Below are 17,219 nucleotides of genomic sequence, written 5' to 3'. Positions count from 1 at the left end.
CGTATTTGTACACCGCCGCCTTCGCAGGCTCGCTCCGTAGCGCGCCGGTAGCAACGTCGTTGCTTGCGGGCCTATACACAGCTTGACTTTATTTGCTCAGCGCGCCCACGGGACTGTCCCTACCGACGAAACGAAACTTGCGGTGCCGCAGTTGCAGGATCCGCGGAGTGCCGCGTGCAAGCTGAGAAAGGGGGGCGGGCAGCATGAGGCGCGCGCGGCCGCACGGAGCTGTTCTCGGCGCGTGTCGGCCTCACTCGATCGATTGTCGGCAGTCCGACTGCTGTGCATATTCTCCGAGTTGCGCACAGTATTTTTAGTGGCAAGGAGCTAAGCGTGCGCCGCGTCAAAGCAAGAGTTTGCCTCCTTGCAAGAAGAGCGGCCGTCAAAGGCGCCGCCAATCGCCGGGCCGCCCGCGGGGCCACGCACTTCGGTGGCGCCGCCACTTGGCGAAAAGGCGCCGGCTAGCCCTAGATAGTGCGAGAGATGCCAGCTCTGCCGCGGTCGGGCATGGAAGCGAGCCGAGGAGGCGTTGGCTGCGCGTAAGCGAGCGGAAGTCAATATGACGCCGACGTGATAGCTGCTCGAAATAAGCTGCAGCCGGCGCTCGAAGAATGGCCAGCGTCCAGCGAGATCACTGGTCTTTCGTCGTGCTTCAGTTTCTGCTGCTATCGCTGCTCATTTGCAGGCACGGTGCCTTCGCGGACCGGAACAAGTACTGTGAGTAGCACGCTCGGTTATGGAACCCCTTCTCGCGCCTTGTCCTGTGTTTCCGCGCGCGCGCTCTCTTGCCGCCGTGAAGCGCGCCGCCGGGACAATGCATGCGTGCGCACGATACGTGAATGCTACGAGTTATGGGCGTGCACGCCGTGGCTCTTGGCCGCGGACGCCGCCGACGCGGCGCGCTGCGAGTCGCCCCCAACGCAGCCCTAAATAAGGGGGACGCGGGCTGCACGGGAAAGAGGGAGTTCCGTGCCCTGCCCGTGCAGGCTCGAGCGTGCACCGCACGGCGCGACCCGTACAAGTATACTCGGACATTTCAGCCCCGTGCAAGGCGAGAATCGAGGTTCACTCGCGTGTGAGCACGATCTGTTATCCGAACTCTCGCCCCGCAGCTAACCGGGCGTGGGATGAATCCCAAGAAAGCAGGCCTTATAGGTACACGCACTGCGTTCAGTTAACGTTCCCTGTATTTGTTCGCAGTACGACCAGCCGCAGACGTTTTCGTGGTGTACGCTTGCGGGTGTTGGTTTTCCTTTGGTGTGAATTGAGCACCGGCGATTGGCCAGAAACGTCAAATAAAACGAGGATTGCGTATTCAAACCCACGCGAGGCATTGTAATACGTGGTGCGCTTGAGAATGCAAGGACGTTCGTGCAAAGTGTGTGTGTAAGAAGCGCATTTACGTTTATCGCGTGTATATGTATATATGCATGTACGTGACGCGAATATATATCCTTACTTATTTCATTTGCGCTGAATTTTAAACAAAGATATTGTACAGACAATTACTTCAGCCATGCATGCCGAAGAAAAGTTATATTACGTGGTGACTTTGTGAATATATATATATATATATATATATATATATATATATATATATATATATATATATATATATATATACAAGCTCTGAGCGAAATGATAATTTAGAGAGTTTCAATGAACTATAGCTACTTAATTTTCTCGAGTCTTTTCCTGGAATTGATTGTGAGCTCAAGCATCAATTATCAGTGTGAAGAAAATTCACAGGAGTGTTTTAAGGTTACAATGGAGAGACCTCTTTAAAGTACAAGTTTCATCGCCCGCAAAAGAAGCATGTGCTGGTTATATTTTTCTGCATTCTCGAAAGGAAGGGGAATTTTCCTGAATATTTACCTGCATGAATTTAATCCTGGATCCTATTTTTTGCCATTCGCAGTTCACATCTCATCATTGTGCATGGGAGAGCGACACTACCCTCAGTACAAGAAGATTGACGGCGCTGTGCTGACATCTGAAAGCGAAAACAACCTGGAGTGCGCCGTCACCTTCCAGACTGATTCAATCTTGCAACGCTTCATGCTTCGCTTTGAAAGGCTGGCCTTGGACTGCCACGATCATCTAGTCATTTTTGATGGTGCCCATGCTATAGGAAATCACAAGGTGCTAATAATAATTTGCATTTACAGGTATTGTAATCTGAACTGCTGCGCCAAGAACTAATATCAGAAACCGCAGGAAACACCCCGTTTTGCCATCTCCACGTGACGCGCACGACTGGTGTGGCATCTATGAGCAGTGTGTGTGCGTGTAAATGTAACACAGGGTGTCATGTACAAACACCATGTTGCTCTTTGAACTACATGACCATCTTCCCGCAAAAAGAAAAGTAGACAGAATGTCTTCATCTGATACGTCAGAACAGAAAATCAGTGTCCTTGCTACTTCTCTTAGTTAATTTTCTGTCTGCGAAGGAATTATTACTGCGTAAGCAATCGGCATTTTAAGAAAGCCGAATATACCAAATGCCGTTGTTTGCAAGCTGGCTTCACTGCAATATGACAATAGTTGCAGTGAAGCCGGACCAAACATGTTAAAAATATTAAATTATGGGGTTTTACGTAGCAAAACCACGATATGATTATGAGGCACGCAATATTGGGGGACTCCAGAATAATTTGGACCACCTGGGATTCTTCATCATGCACCTAAACCTAAGTACATGGGTGTTTTTGCCCCCATCGAAATGCGGCCGCCGTGGCCGGGATTCTATCCTGTGACCTCATGCTTAGCAGCCCAATACCGTAGCCATCAAGCAACCACGGCGGGGCAGACCGAACATGTGAGCAAGCATAAAAAAAGAAAACGTAAAAATTGGTGCTGCATCAAGAAAATGACGAGATGCTTACATTTTTCATGTTCAATTGCAGGCATCGAATCACAATGTCCTATTGTGCTGTAAATATCCAACTTTTAGAGAATTACTATTAGCTGGTTAAATGCTTAATTATACACTGTCTAATTGTCTAGTGCTTATATATAATCGCTTTTTGCTCGTGACACCTATGCCTGAACTGTTCAGTCAATTAAATATTGACATTCTACTGCTACAAGGTGGTCAATACGTACATAAAGAAAAAGAAAGAAAGAACAACACATGGTAAAATTTCTCTCTATAGCTGTTCAATATGTCAGCCTACTTTAGGCAACTTAGTTTGTGCTAATTATTTAACTCTACTTTTAGATCTTGTTAATACATGAGTCTTGAGCACCACTGCATCCAATTGAAGAAATGGAAGGTTTATTATAGTTGAAAAACAAAACCTTTCATTATGTTAGCTACTCTAAATAATATAATCCAGCTGTATCTTGTGTAAACTGGTGCTGTAGGGTCGATATCCTAAATTAGATAATATTTGGCATTCAATATATGTTGTATGAGCTGAAAAACTATGGACTGCTAAGACTTTTCCATACAAAAACATGTAAAATACAAAAACATCTCTGTATGTCATGTTAAGGACACGGTCTAATGCATGAGGTGACGTAATAAGAATTGCTCAATCACCATAATTACAATAAGCCAGATATGATAGCATTTAAGAGCTCATTTCTGTTGCACACTCACTCATGATTCTCGCTGGAACAACACATGCAAAACATTCAATAACCTTTAGCCAAAAACAATTGAGATTATTGAATACTTGAATATTGAATTGTCTCAGTGCTGAGCTTTCTCGTGACTTCTTTTTCTTTTTCTTTTGAACTCATGTGCACTGCTTTACTTTCATTGAAGCACTTGAAGAAGACTTTTAAAAAGAAGTAACTTATTTCATGTTATTGCTCTCCATGACATTTCTATTTGCCAGAAGTTGAGTTGAAGATAATACTGTTCTACCACAACAGTGTGATAAAGCTTCTTGTCTACAACGCAACTAGAAGGAGGAAAAAAGTGCTGTTTTTCACTGAACTGATAATATTTATGCCACGCTCCTGATATCCTTCGTGGCCGCAGGTGGATCTTTCATGTCGGAGCACACGCTCGGATGTGGGAACAATCTTCACCCAGGGGAACTACGTGACCCTCAAATATACCACTGACAGCTGGAGCCCACAAGGAAATGGCTTCAAGCTAATAATCACTGCCTACAAGGACAGCTCACTTCCTGGTGAGACATTATAGAATAGGACAGGCAGCAGTGCTTTAAAGAAGTAGGATTTATAGGTGTATTGACAAGTTCTTAGTGAAGTAAAATGAAATTTTTTTCACCATGGAATGTAATACCCTCTTATTGTTCCACTGAATGACACTTAAAACACTACAACATGCTTGCATGTAATGAAGTGGTTCAATGGAACAGCACTTCATGAAAGCCCCATTATGTATCATAATTGGTTGATTCCAAGTAATTTTAGACAGCGGATATTTTTAGTTTCAGATATGGGACAAGTGTGATTCTTATAATGTGCGAAAAAAATGTTTCTAACATGTAATATCATGACATTCATCCAGAATTGCTGCCTAGACATGGAAAAACCAAGTGTTATCTCAAATTTTATTCTTGCTCATACAATGACATGTCACTTTTTATGCACTTATATAAATCCTTATGATGCCCTTAAAATAGCATTTTCAATAGTTCTCATTATTTGCATTTCAGATCTCAAGCATGACCTGAAGTGCCGGGATTTTGAGTGCCGCAACACTTTTTGCATCTCAAGCAACTTGACATGTGATGGTGTAAACCACTGTGGAGACAACAGTGATGAGACAAGCCATGCTTTATGCATAGGTGAGAAAGTTTCAAGCTGGTTCTCTGCAAAACTGGGTAATTTAGTCGAGTATTTATGTACGTCGAGTTTAAGAACATTTAAAAACAATCACTAATGCACTCACTGTGTACGATGAGATCAGCCTCGGTATATCCAAGATAAAACTATGCAGCTTGTATACACAGCTCGGATGTTGGGGCTGACAAAAAATTACACAAAAGCAGGGATTGTATTTATGGCTTTTTTGGTCGATGTAAGTCCTTTTTGACGTATTTTGGGTCTCCGTTAGTACTGACTTGTTACGTGCCATACTTTAAGCTTACCACTTGCATTTTAAAAATAGCAGTTTGATTAATTCACATGTCCTCATTAAAAACACCAACATTAACTTGGGTACAAGCTCATGATCATGTAACTTGGAAACTTTATTCAGGTTTGAGAAATCTTTCTTTATGGAGCCTTTAATAGTAGTTGTGAGACATGCAGATAGGTAACACTGGTTGTGGAGTACCATACTGGCAGATGGACATTCATTACAGAGCCACTTCTCCAAAGCATAACCATTGTCAAATCTGGCATATTGTAATGCTGAATTCCTGCTTTCTATATGCTACACTAAAGATTGGGCACAGAAAACTTATTTTTGATGTACCAAATTATTGGCTTGCAGTATATTTATCTTTCGTCTTTTGTTTCAACATGGAGTCTTAATCCTTTTCGTTTAGCGCTGCTATCACATTTCAGTATAATATACTCATGGTCTCACTATTCCACACTGGTTCAGTGCATTATGTCATTTCTATACTGAAAGTTGCAACCCTGCCAAAGGGATACACATATATAGTTAGTCTTACATTTTAGAAATGAGGAGCAAGGCTGTTGAAACAAAATTCAACAGTGAGAGCTAAAATCAGTACCACAGAGGACTGTATTTTGATGGACAACAAATTTAATCCATAAAGACAAGAGCATACACATTAAATGGCAAGTAGAGAGAGAGATAGAAGGGAGGAGGAAAGGCAGGGAGGGTAGCCAGACTTTGTCCAGTTTGCTAGCCTACACATGGGGAGGGGATGGTGGGGTGAAAGAAAGACAGAAAGAAGACGCAAGTCTTGATCGCTCTGTCACATGCACTAAGCCAGGCGCAGCATATCTAAAGTCGGGCACTCAAGTCTGTCACCTTCAGGTACTGTAGAAGAACTTGAATGGCCTTGGGGCTGATGAGCTGTGAGGTCAGGCTCCCAAGACCTTTGATTCTGTAAATGGTCTATCGTCCAGTCTATTCAAGGCACAAATGGCAAGTAGAAGAGTATGTTTATAATACTGTGATGCCACTCTGTATATTTATCAGACAGACAGCTATTCCCAGTCAAGAAAGTAACATTGAGTGCAGTTGTATTTTTGAATGGGACCCAACTGGTTCCAATTGGACATCATATAGGAGGGCCAAGTTCCAATTGGGCTCCATGCAAAATTCAGTTGGTTCGAATTGGCCATCATGAGAAGTCTAGTTGGTTTCAGATGGACATCACTGGAGCTTCGTATGCCAATTGGTCCTAGCTGGACCCAATTGTAAATCATGAGTAACCTCATGAAACAACAAAATAGTTGATAATAATAATAGCAGAATTATAATGTTAGTTTTGAAGCAAAAGGTCTTTGTATATTGGTGTGATCAATGGAGAGAAGCATTTAGCTTTCTATTGAGTTAAAAATCTCTCTTGAAATTTTACCAATTTCTCATGAACCACTGGTACCGCTTGGTCAACCAAATATTGCTTATATGTATATATAGCATCTGACACCTATCTCTCATGTAGTGAGGTGTTGAATGTTGGTTATGTCAGTGAAGAGAATTGCTGTTGTGTGTTCATGGATGAGTATGCTTTTTGAAAGGAGTTTCGAGTATATCGGTGTCATGCTAAGTAAAGTGAGGGCCCATCTGTTGTTTTTCCCTTTCTTTTGTTTTTCATGTTGGTACCAAGGAGTCTAATTCAGAGGCCGATTTGGTCCAATTGTGTTCAAAAATCCAGTTGAACCTGTTGATTTTTCCAATGACTGTCCCAAAACACAATTGGAAATATCCAATTGGTTCCAACCGAAAATTTCGAATTGGTTTGAGTATTTTTTACTGCATTTCCTGGGCAGGGTCATGGGCTCTGAAGACACATATTCTTATGGGATTACTTGTGACCATGTCTTTTTACACGAAATGCATTGCCACCAAATTTTTTGGCAGGAAAACTTAGTCAAATATTGCAGTTTACATAGAAACAATTTTCCCATCTACATCGAGGCTTTAGTGAGCTTTTCTTTCTTTTGTTCACAAAAAGTTTACGTGGTTTGTGCTATGAACTGCGTACGCATGGTGCACTATCCACTGACTGGTGTGCATAATTGCGTCTTATAGGCAGACCATACTGCCTAAAAAACAAGCTGCATTAATGCATTTCCTTGCAGACGATATGGCCAGCAGCCAGATTCTGGGCCTTGGCGTGAGTGTTTTTGTGACACTGGCCCTGGTGGTGATAGTGGTGTGCCTGGTGCTGTGTGTGGGTGCCCTGTGCCTGTGCCAGCGGCTGCAGCAGCAACAGCAGCAGCGCCAAGCAGCCGCCGGAGCAATGACTCTGCCAGGGAGCCATCCCACTGCCCTGCAGGCCAACCACAGCGCCTTCCCCAGTAAGCGTGTAATGACGCTTTCCTGGCTTCCCCCCTGTCTGCTCTGCTGCACTGCCCTGCCTGCTTGTTGGAGAGGATGCATCTGCTCCCAGTGGTCATGCACTGCTCTGCACTAAGCTGGGCCTCTGCCCGGCCCAGAGGCCCAGTTTGTGTACAGTTAACACTGATGCTGACAGGACCGATAAGATAGTGCCTTGCTGAAGATGTGTGCCTATTAGTGCTCTTACTTGTTTAAGCGCAGACATACAAAGGTGAGAGTATACATAATCAAAGCATATTTTTTAGCCAGAAAAACAAAAGTGCTAGTGAGAAATTTGACAAGGTTCTGGCACCTTGTCACATTTCATCAGAATTAATACAATGGCAGCGCTTTGCAGTACAGTGATTCAGTGTGCACTTATCAGACTAGTTAAAAGAACACTAATAAAGTAGCAATCCACGACTCTTTCTGCAAGCTTGTTGCATGTCCTTTTTGCATGGATAAAAGAAAGAATGTCAGATGCATCCTTGCTCCCACTCCTTTGTCTCCTATCTGTTTCTGAAAACTGCACTGACGGCAGCATGTTGTGCCTAACATTATTACTGCGCACTGGAGGAATACAAATGTAGTCCTTATTTTCTACATCTCTTAACAGTGTAAATATATGTGCACTTGCCCCGTAACTTGGCACACCAATATATACCCACAAATAACATTTCAACACAAGGGCTCCGAGAGTGCTTGATGGCTTAGGGGGAGTCAAGATGCAACAGTCACTTTCCTACCAATGTACTGTTGGACTATGATGTTTGCATCTGCAAACATTCTAGAGTATGGAAGAAAAACCATGGCCTCCTGCTCCGCTACATTTGCTGTGACTGTTTCAGAAGCAACTCTGTAGTGCTTCAGGAATAAAGTTTAACTAGAAGTATGCTAATAACAATCCTTGAAATAGAATGAAGTACGAATTGAATAATGATGATGCCAAATCTAATATGAACTTAATAATGATGATACTGACTCAAATACAAACTGAGCAGTGATGGCACTGAATTGAATACAAATTAGTTTCTGAATAATTCAGAAAAAGTTACCCAAAACAATCCAGACCATTTAATTAGTATTATAACTTATGTGGCTACCTTTATATGTCTAGTAAAATAATTTGCAACTTGGGAAGTTATTAAAAAAATAGAAATTTTGAATATGAATATTTTTATTCAAGCACTCAATCAAACACTAGCAGCTATTCAATTTGAGTGCCAAATCAGCAAGACTTTCGGCTCGCTGCTTGAAATTTTTTTTAAGTTCACACCCACCTTCTAATAATATTTGACAAAGAAAAAATGGGAGTCATAGATATTGAGAAGGTGAAGTGCTTTTGTACTGAAAAGATTAGATTTTTAGGCATTTTACAGAAGTAGAATGACAATGCAGCTGCATAATGCAAAAAATTTTTATGACACACAGGCAAAGTATCAGCTTCTTTTTTCTCTAGTGTATGACTGTGAGCCAAAGTTCACAGGTAATTTCATGGTGATAGTTGAAACCTGGCAGAACAATAAAATAAGGATGCATAATATTTAGCCATTAGGTAAAGTCAGAATTATCTGCATGTTCAGGAATTACCACTGTAGTTGGTTATGTGATCTATAGTACTATAGCTCCTTTTAAGCCATATTTGTAAGATCAGAAATCGCTAGTGCGCTTCCATTAACTTGAAATTCTTTAGGAAGTGTCAATACAAATCATTGTTCTTGTTAGAAATGTCCTGTTTCAGCAAAGGGTATCTTTTGTGTGAGGAATGTTTGTGATGTCTTCAAAGGACATCACACAGCCTTCAACAATACTGAATTAGCTCTGTCTTTGCAAAGCACATCTTTTCTTTTCGCATTTTGGACCAGCTTTTGAGGGTACATGCATTATATTGTGACGTAGATAAAGATTAGGCAAAATGTTATGCTGCCGATGCTGCTCATATTTATTCAGTGCAGTTTTTATGTCTTGAATTCACATCCTGAGGCATACATTAATTGAGCCAGATTAACATGCACATTTTAATTCAATTTGGTGGGGTTTATTGGTTCTTTTCCGAGTTACATTTCTATAAAAGGCTACCTTATTCTATGCTTTTTCATGACATCTTGTCACACACACAGTACTTATGGCATTAGAGAACTCTTAAGCTAATCTTATTTAGGCTCAACAAAAGATTCGTTAAACAAATATATGATACTTATTAGGGAATTATACTACCAAAAATAGTAAACCAACCTCATCAACAACAGCCCTTGGCAACAATTTATTTCTCTTTATCGGGCAAGCACAGATTTGCTGGTGGGAAAGAGCAATGGTAAAAGCTAGGAAGTGCAGCATGAGAATGGGTATGCAGATTAATGTCCCCATATAAAACCATGAAATATGCATTGCTTAATGGAGCTTATTCTGATGAAAGCTTCCAACCCACAGGGTACCTGTCTGAGGATAGCTTGTCTCTGCACAGTGCTACCGGAGCAATAGGACAAGCCTCGTTCTATTTTGCACGCAGTGCACTTGCTTCACAGGCCCTCCCGTGACCTTTGAAACAAGTTCACTGCTTCAACAGACTCTTCGGGCATTGTGGCGCTGGGCAGAGACAAGCCTTTGGGCGGGGGGTTTGCTAAGGGCATTGACCCCCGAGGGGTGGTGTGTGTGACCCAGGTCACCAGCCTGGAAGCGGAGGTGTTTACGGGGGCACTGCCGAACGCCTTTGCGAGAAGCCTCCCCCATATCCTGGAAACAGCTACCCCCCAGCGGCCGGCATCACATTTCACGTTCCCCAGGAGAGCCTCTACTACCCAGCCACAAAGTGACCAGGCCCGCAACGGCTCCAACTGGCTCGTCTGAGCAGGGCCTCCAGCGCGACCTGTCCGCGTGTCGAGAGCAGTTCTCCTCGCCGAGGCCACTGGATGCTGTTCCTCCTGTTTCTCCGGGCGGCATCTCCCCAACTAGCATGTTTCGCCAGGGGTCCCTGTCGTCACAGCCTGACCTGTTGGCTGTCACACGTGGGGGTGAGGCCCCACAACACACCTGGGCCAACACGCTGCCCAGGGGTCGGCCTGATATACTGGGCCCCAGCTTTGCCATCGAGCATGTTGAGACACCTCCTCTGCCATGGGACATGCATAATGGCACGCTTTCCATGCTACGAGGAAAAGGCTCCGAGCTTCCTCCAGACTCTGTGCAAGTACGGCACCACAGTGTTGTCTCCGCTCAGCCCACTGGCTGGGAACAAACTTGGCTTTGAGCCAAGGTGCTAGTTGTAACTAAGAAGGGTGAGTGACACTTTCATCACCCCCACAATAAGAAAATTTGTTCCTGAGCAGATGGCCAATAGGGATAATGTTAAATTTGCATGGATTGAGGCAGCTATAGTTTATATTCAGTTTAAATGTGTAGATGCTGCGTTGCACTCATTGTGCAGAATGTGGTAACTTGCATTATTGGTAGTGAAAATACGTGCTCTGAAGGCTGTCTTTGGAGCAGCAAGTAAGTGAACTTGGAAAAGTAAAAAGAAATGAAGTGATGTAGCAGTCACTGTTTTTAATTCTTTAATTGTGCCACTTAGAGATCTTGGAGAAACAACCTTAATAATTATAGGTTTACAGTAAATTACAATAAGTATTTAGTTTGCATTACCAATCATTATTTATTATTTTTTATTATATATTTTGTGCAAATATATATTTATTTCATAAATGCATATTCATATGATGTAAAAATGTATAAACGAAGCTTGAAGAACATGATAGCTTCTGTATCCTTTTTTTAAAGCTGTGGCATCTTCTGTTACAATAGCTGTTAGCTAAACAGTATGTCATTATGTGTAAATATGTGCTGCTTGATATGAACCAAAGTGATGGATTGTATTACAGCGTATTGTGATGTAACAGCCACCAGAGTCTTGTTTATGGAACACTCTGGTAGGATACAAGTGTCCTCTAGTGATGCAAATGTATCAGCATGGTAGTATTTAATTGCAGTTGTTGAGAAGTTTGACATCGGAATGGCAACAGAAACATGCCACCTCTGGTGCTGTTGATGGTCAGCTGCCAGCAGCTTACCCAACTTATGTCAAAATTTCTGGAAAAAACATGTAGTTAATTACAAAATACATGTCCCCTGAACCTCAGTGTTACAGCTATAGCTAGGCAGCATAAAATTCAAGGATGGAGCCTACTTTTATAGTTGCAGCTGATGGTTAAGGGACAAAATTTTTACAAAGCTTGAAAATGCTGTGTATTCTGGGTTCCACGAAATGTCTGCAAGGCACCCAGTCATAAAAGCTTACACCAGGTGCCAACTCATGAGACATGGTAGCAAACAATTTTAGCAAGGTCAGCATTACTAACCACGAAGTACAGGCTCTCAAGCTAGCATGATAGATCATTAAACAAGTGTTTACAGTTTTTAACATTCCAAGTAAACAAAGTAATAATAAAGAATTGAATTATTTTTTCAGGGAGACAAAGCTGGACTTACAGCATTTGTCCAAAACATTGCCTTGTCCAACTGGTTCCAATTGGAAATCTTTGTACACCCAGCTGGTATTAAGACAGTTCCAACCAGACACCATTATGGAACTAATTGGCATTAAGACAGTCCCAATTGTACACCACTATGGGTCTAGATGGTGTCAAGACAGCTCCAATAGGGCATTCATTGGGTGTCATTACATAATTTTAGCCAAAGGGTCCAAGTTCCAAGTTCATCAATTAGTTATATATCCATGATCAAGGCTCAAGAACTAAGTTCATGGATATCTCATTCAGGTGTTCAGAGGCACCAATTGGAATCTGTAAATACCAACTGGTCTTAATGGGAGTCTGAATGCCATTTGGTTTAATTACATTCTAATGCATGTTTATATTGCGGTTTTGTTTAAAGGATCCCTGAACCACCCCTCGGGCTTGGTGAAATAACATAGTCTGCAGGTAGCATATGCTGTTGTGAACATTTCAGCCAAGTTTTGCTGTCACATGCGGTGCGTGGAGCTCGCAAGCGGATTGCGAAGTCTCCATTCTCTCAAATGCTCTCTTTTCAACAGAAGGCCCTGTCCTTACTCTCTTCTGGATGCTTTATTTCGTCATCAGACGACTTATTTCGTCATTTCCTTAGACAGCTCCTACTGGCCGATAGCTGACATCAAGCTGCGTTGACTACATGGTGTAGATACCGCGGCTGCCACGGGGTGCCGCCACGACTCCACTGGCTAAGCGCACTGCGGCTCGCTGAGGATAACCGCGTTTGGCTTACGTTTAGCGTGTCGTAGGCACCAAAGGCGGAAGTCATGGCGTCTATGTTAACTTCCAAAATGAAATTTGAACTGCGCGCCACGGTGACATTTAGAAGGCGGAGTGTTGTGGGCACACCCCACTGTGCCCTAGCAGTACAAGGCATTGAAGAAGGAGCGGGAGCACAGCGAAGGCCATGCTTGATTGCCAGTAATTTCGGTTCTGCTGAACGCATTGAACCACTTCTTGCCCGGAAAAGTATTTCTGAAATAGCCTATTTTCACTTCAAATATCTTTCTCCACTTTGATAAAAAGTGGTTCAGGGCCCCTTTAAAGCTTATTATTTATATTAAATTAGATTTGTAAAAGAAAGTAATGAAATGAAGTTTAGCTGTTGCAGTGATACCATAAACCTATACATTTTACTCAGTTTTAGGAAGATAACTATGCTAGTTTATCATATTTACTAGCATATAGAAACACACACAGGATCAGTTTAATTTTCTAAGTTTAGGCTTCACAAGCATTGTTTAAAAGCAAAAGCACTACATTCAAGTTTTGAATAAGGCAATGGTTAAAAATAAAGAAGACACAGCACAACTGTTTCATCTTTCGTTCTTTAATTTGGACAATGAGAACACAGCTCACTTGTATTTCATAGCAAACACCTCAAGTTTTTATTCCTGGCAGCTGGCTATCTGAGGCCACTGAAGAACAATGAGTACAATTTAGAGTCTGAGCTTCAATAACTCTGCATCACTAGTATTGGTGGAAAAAGCATTGGCTGTGTATATATATAATGTATGTGTGCATGCTTGTGTAAAACTGATCCTAACGTAGATCTGTACTGATATATACATATTTTATTAACACATATAATTTTCCTGTCGCAAACTTGAGTCATTTTTTTTTTATGAAAAAAAAAAGAAGCTGAACATTTCAATTAGGCCAACGTGTTTTATGCTGCATGCCAGTATATTGTAGGCACACATATATTTAAAAAAAAGCTAACTGTGCGTCAGTTGCATGCATGTGCGTGACAGTTATTAACAAATAAAATTATACTCTGGGAGCGCACACACCTGATCTCATATAATGGTGCCAGGGGATCATAGTGCCAGCCCATGGACGTGCGTGTCAACGCCATCTGTTACAACACTTCATTCTCACTTTGGAGGCTTCATGTTAAATGGAGTCATCTCTATGGGAATCAAGCTTTTGAAGATTAGATTACTTGCATGCATTTTTGAGAATTTTCATATCTGAGTATCTTGAGGAATTTGGCCAGCATAAGGGGGTGTGTTTTTACCACTGTTTTTGGACTGTTTCTGACAATGTTTTTTTACAACTTTGTCTAGCCTTAGAACACTTTTTATATCTGATGTGAACTCTTGATAAGAAGAACAGCCTGTTTTTTGGCAGTGAAATGCCATTAGGCTGTCATGTATGATGGAGGCAAGAGTCAGAGAAAGGTCTCGGACAATGCTTTTTTTATGATGCTGAAGCACTCTTACGCACTTACTTTGTGGTACGAGATGTGCTGGTGTTTTTTATTTTTGCCGCTGCGTATGGACGATTTCTTTTACAAGAGCTGCACAGGAAAAGGTGATCGTATTATTCACATTTTGCAAAGCCTAAAGTGCATATGTTTGCTAACGTTTTTGTTAACATTTCCATTTTCTATACAGTTGCTTGCATTTCTTGCTCTTTTTCATCATTAATGCAAATGTCTAATTATGTGTGCAGTCCTGTTCTCTTTAAATCATCCATGGCACTCAAATTTCGCTTCCACACTTTGCCCAGCTAATTTATTAATGACATATCACAGCCCATTTGCGATACAGTGACGTTTGGCAATATGTAATGTCATTATTACATAGAACAGCAATATAGTACTTTATGTAGACAGCTTGATGTGCAATGCTGTGATGAACTTGTTTTTGTTTTTCATTTTTGCATGGCCTGATATATATGATGCACATAGTGAGTGTACAAGGCCGTGCAGTCAACATACCCACGTAGCCTTATTACTGATAAGAAAAATGAGCCATTGTCAATAGGTCAAGTTATCAACATCTGTCACTAAAAAGAGAACAATTATGTCTTATGAATGCCAAAAATGAAAAGAGGATCACTGAAGGATTGTGGCATGTCAGTTCCACATGAAAGGAACTACCTGATCAAGAAGAGTACTCTTAAGCTGAATTATTATAATTGCTGACACCTTGATACAAGACCTAGATAAAAGTAAGCCAGTTGAGGCTGCAACAGAAGGGTGAAATTAACTATCTATTAACAACAGCTAAAAAATTGCAGTAAGTTGAGATAGGCAATTCATGTACTTGAACACAGTGCACAAATGTGTGAATGAAACGGAGTTAGTATCACTGTAAAGAGCATATTGGTGTGCTTCAGGGGTACCAAGTTAATGGTTGAATGGCATCATAAAAATTTATTAGCATTTTAATAAAATGAAGAAAATGGTCAAGACAAAGAAATTAATGTTGGTTAGCATGAAGCCTACAATGTTTCATCCCTTAAATGTAAAACAGGTGTGTCATAAGTGTGGGTCAATGCTTAATTCCCAAAAGACATGGTTTTGTGTTGAAATATTCTTTGGCTTTTATAATGCTGTGTTTTTCAGCGAAAATCAAACTGACCTTGCTATTTAACAAGTTTACTGATTGGTAACGGCAATCAACCATTATGATAAGAAAATTATACTGCTTCCAAACTTTCTGGAATGTTGGTAGCTCATTCTTGAGTAATCTGGCTCAACTGTATGAGGGTGTATTTATTTTCTTGAAATGCGGTACCCTGAAGCCTGCTAGCTTCCCTTCATTTTGGAGACATTAGTTTTATATTATGCTAATAACACCTGGCCTACCATGTAAAGACTTTAGTTATGCAGTCACCTTTATTGCACAACCATGATGTGACTGACATTTGACACTTGAGTTTCCACGGACCAAGCTAGTATACGCAAAAACACTGCAGGCATGATGGCCAGCATGCACACTGAAATTGACCTCCTGGGAAGCTTTGTGCATATCATGTTGTTTTTTTATGAGAGTTGTTTCGTGTACCTGTGTGGGGCCTTGTGTGCACACTGTAGAACTGTCGTGTTATGTCGGTTGAAAGAATCAGGGCTCTAAAAGAATAAAATGACCAATTGGAAGTTGACTGTGATCTCACAACTTCATTCAGATTCAACATTGTTCATTTGTTCCGAACCACAGATGAAAATGACACCAATCCAGCTCTACATGACTACAAGCAGACAGAGAGTGATTGAAAAGTTGGAGTCTACAAACATCACATTCATCTGCAGTATTGGAACAATGTACTGCTTTTGCACAGAAAAGTAATAGTGCCGACACGTGGAGTTTTTCTTTTTTTTTTCTATCTTGACTACTTCAAACTTCTTTTTATTGCTATGGATCCAATTATCTCCACTTGATAGAATAATTTAGAAGTTATATGTGTAACGACAGCCAATCTAGAATTCTATATGTTAAATAATAATTTATGGTTTGCATGCAGTTTATCAAGAATGACAGATTGTTTGCATTCTATGCAGGTGCACCAAGACAGAATATAGAACAGTCATGACGCCTATGTCTGTCAAACCAGATGTGGCCTTTGTCACTGCATGTATAATAGCTAACGGACACAGCTGATGGAAAGCAGAAATAGAAAATAAACCATCCCAACTACAGAAGTCAGCAATCACAGGTACGGTAAATCTGCAGCTGTGTGCTGCTGTAAAAATTTTTTTTTACCAGCTGCTGTTAGCTATACAACATAAAATTTGTATATTCACTCTTCACAGCCATATCCTTAGTTTAAACCACTACCTTCGAGAACAGCTATGACAGTTAGTGAAACCTACTAAATTCATATGGTTTACCTGCCCTTGCTATACATTATTTGATAAAAAAAAAAGGATCTTTCACTCTGTCAATTGATACTGATGAGATATGCTACCAGCGGAAATACTTTTATTTACTCGCTCAAAGAGTGTATTTGTTGCTGTAGTAAACCTGAAAACAGAGGAAATGCAGCTGAACTCTAGCAGACCTACAGTGAAAGGAACAGGCAACAAAGGAATATAGTACCAAATGAAAGCTATGAGTCAAAGAGGAAAAGGAGAAAATATTGATCCCATGAATCAGGATTCTGGATAATTCTGTGTGTTAGCAGGCAGTGAATTTTTTCAATTGAATGTTCTGTCATTCATGCAAAAAGTCTAATCAGTGATCTTTAATTGCTGTTTTTACAACTTCACCTAGCTACACTATGTCAAGTAAGCTTATCGGAAGTTATGTGACTTGAGTTGTCCATGTCTGGGGCATACATGAATGAGAAATGTAGGTTCAGTGACGCCTATCGGGAGAGGAGAGATTCTCCTCTCAGTCAGATTTTTGAGACCTCAGTGCAGCCCTAGTGGGGCCACTCGCACAGGTACGGCTTTGACGGCGGCTTCCTGAGACAGCGTCCGATCTTCTCACATCCAGGAGGCGCCCAGTGCTGAA

At 41.4% G+C, this 17,219-nt stretch overlaps 2 protein-coding genes across 6 annotated transcripts in view; one reads left to right on the top strand and one right to left on the bottom strand.

Annotated features, from left to right (window-relative positions):
- The first annotated feature begins 291 nt into the window (after nt 1-291).
- On the top strand, nt 292-15,867 carry LOC126544848 (uncharacterized). 4 transcript variants are annotated; one of them, XM_050192362.3, is made up of 6 exons: nt 292-717; nt 1,919-2,142; nt 3,995-4,148; nt 4,641-4,772; nt 7,213-7,439; nt 10,112-10,385. In XM_050192362.3, exons 1-6 carry the CDS (start codon nt 612-614, stop codon nt 10,295-10,297), a joined length of 1,029 nt encoding a protein of 342 aa, XP_050048319.1. In that variant the 5' UTR covers nt 292-611; the 3' UTR covers nt 10,298-10,385. The 4 variants fall into 4 exon arrangements, with proteins under 4 accessions (XP_050048319.1, XP_054918111.1, XP_050048320.1 ...); XM_055062136.2 differs by having other exon boundaries at nt 10,234-10,364; XM_050192363.3 differs by having other exon boundaries at nt 293-717; nt 7,213-7,431; nt 10,112-10,364.
- Nucleotides 13,288-17,219, bottom strand: part of LOC126544873 (N-acetylgalactosamine-6-sulfatase-like) — a 46,416-nt gene continuing 42,484 nt past the window's right edge. For both annotated transcript variants that reach the window (XM_055062133.2, XM_050192405.3), the window contains exon 14: nt 13,288-17,214. In XM_055062133.2, coding sequence (XP_054918108.1) covers nt 17,128-17,214 — 87 coding nt within the window. In that variant the 3' untranslated portion in view covers nt 13,288-17,127. The remainder of the gene's footprint in view (nt 17,215-17,219) is intronic.

The sequence above is a fragment of the Dermacentor andersoni genome, chromosome 1 (genome assembly GCF_023375885.2).
Source record: "Dermacentor andersoni chromosome 1, qqDerAnde1_hic_scaffold, whole genome shotgun sequence".
Classification (NCBI taxonomy): domain Eukaryota; kingdom Metazoa; phylum Arthropoda; class Arachnida; order Ixodida; family Ixodidae; genus Dermacentor; species Dermacentor andersoni.
This window is presented reverse-complemented; position numbering and strand designations above follow the sequence as displayed.

Bases quoted from the DNA above. Each gene is read 5' to 3' on its own strand.
- LOC126544848 (XM_050192361.3), top strand. From the start codon at position 612: ATGGCCAGCGTCCAGCGAGATCACTGGTCTTTCGTCGTGCTTCAGTTT. The intron at 718-1,918 runs GTGAGTAGCACG...TGCCATTCGCAG, and splicing joins CGCGGACCGGAACAAGTACT to TTCACATCTCATCATTGTGC. The intron at 2,143-3,994 runs GTGCTAATAATA...TCGTGGCCGCAG, and splicing joins ATGCTATAGGAAATCACAAG to GTGGATCTTTCATGTCGGAG.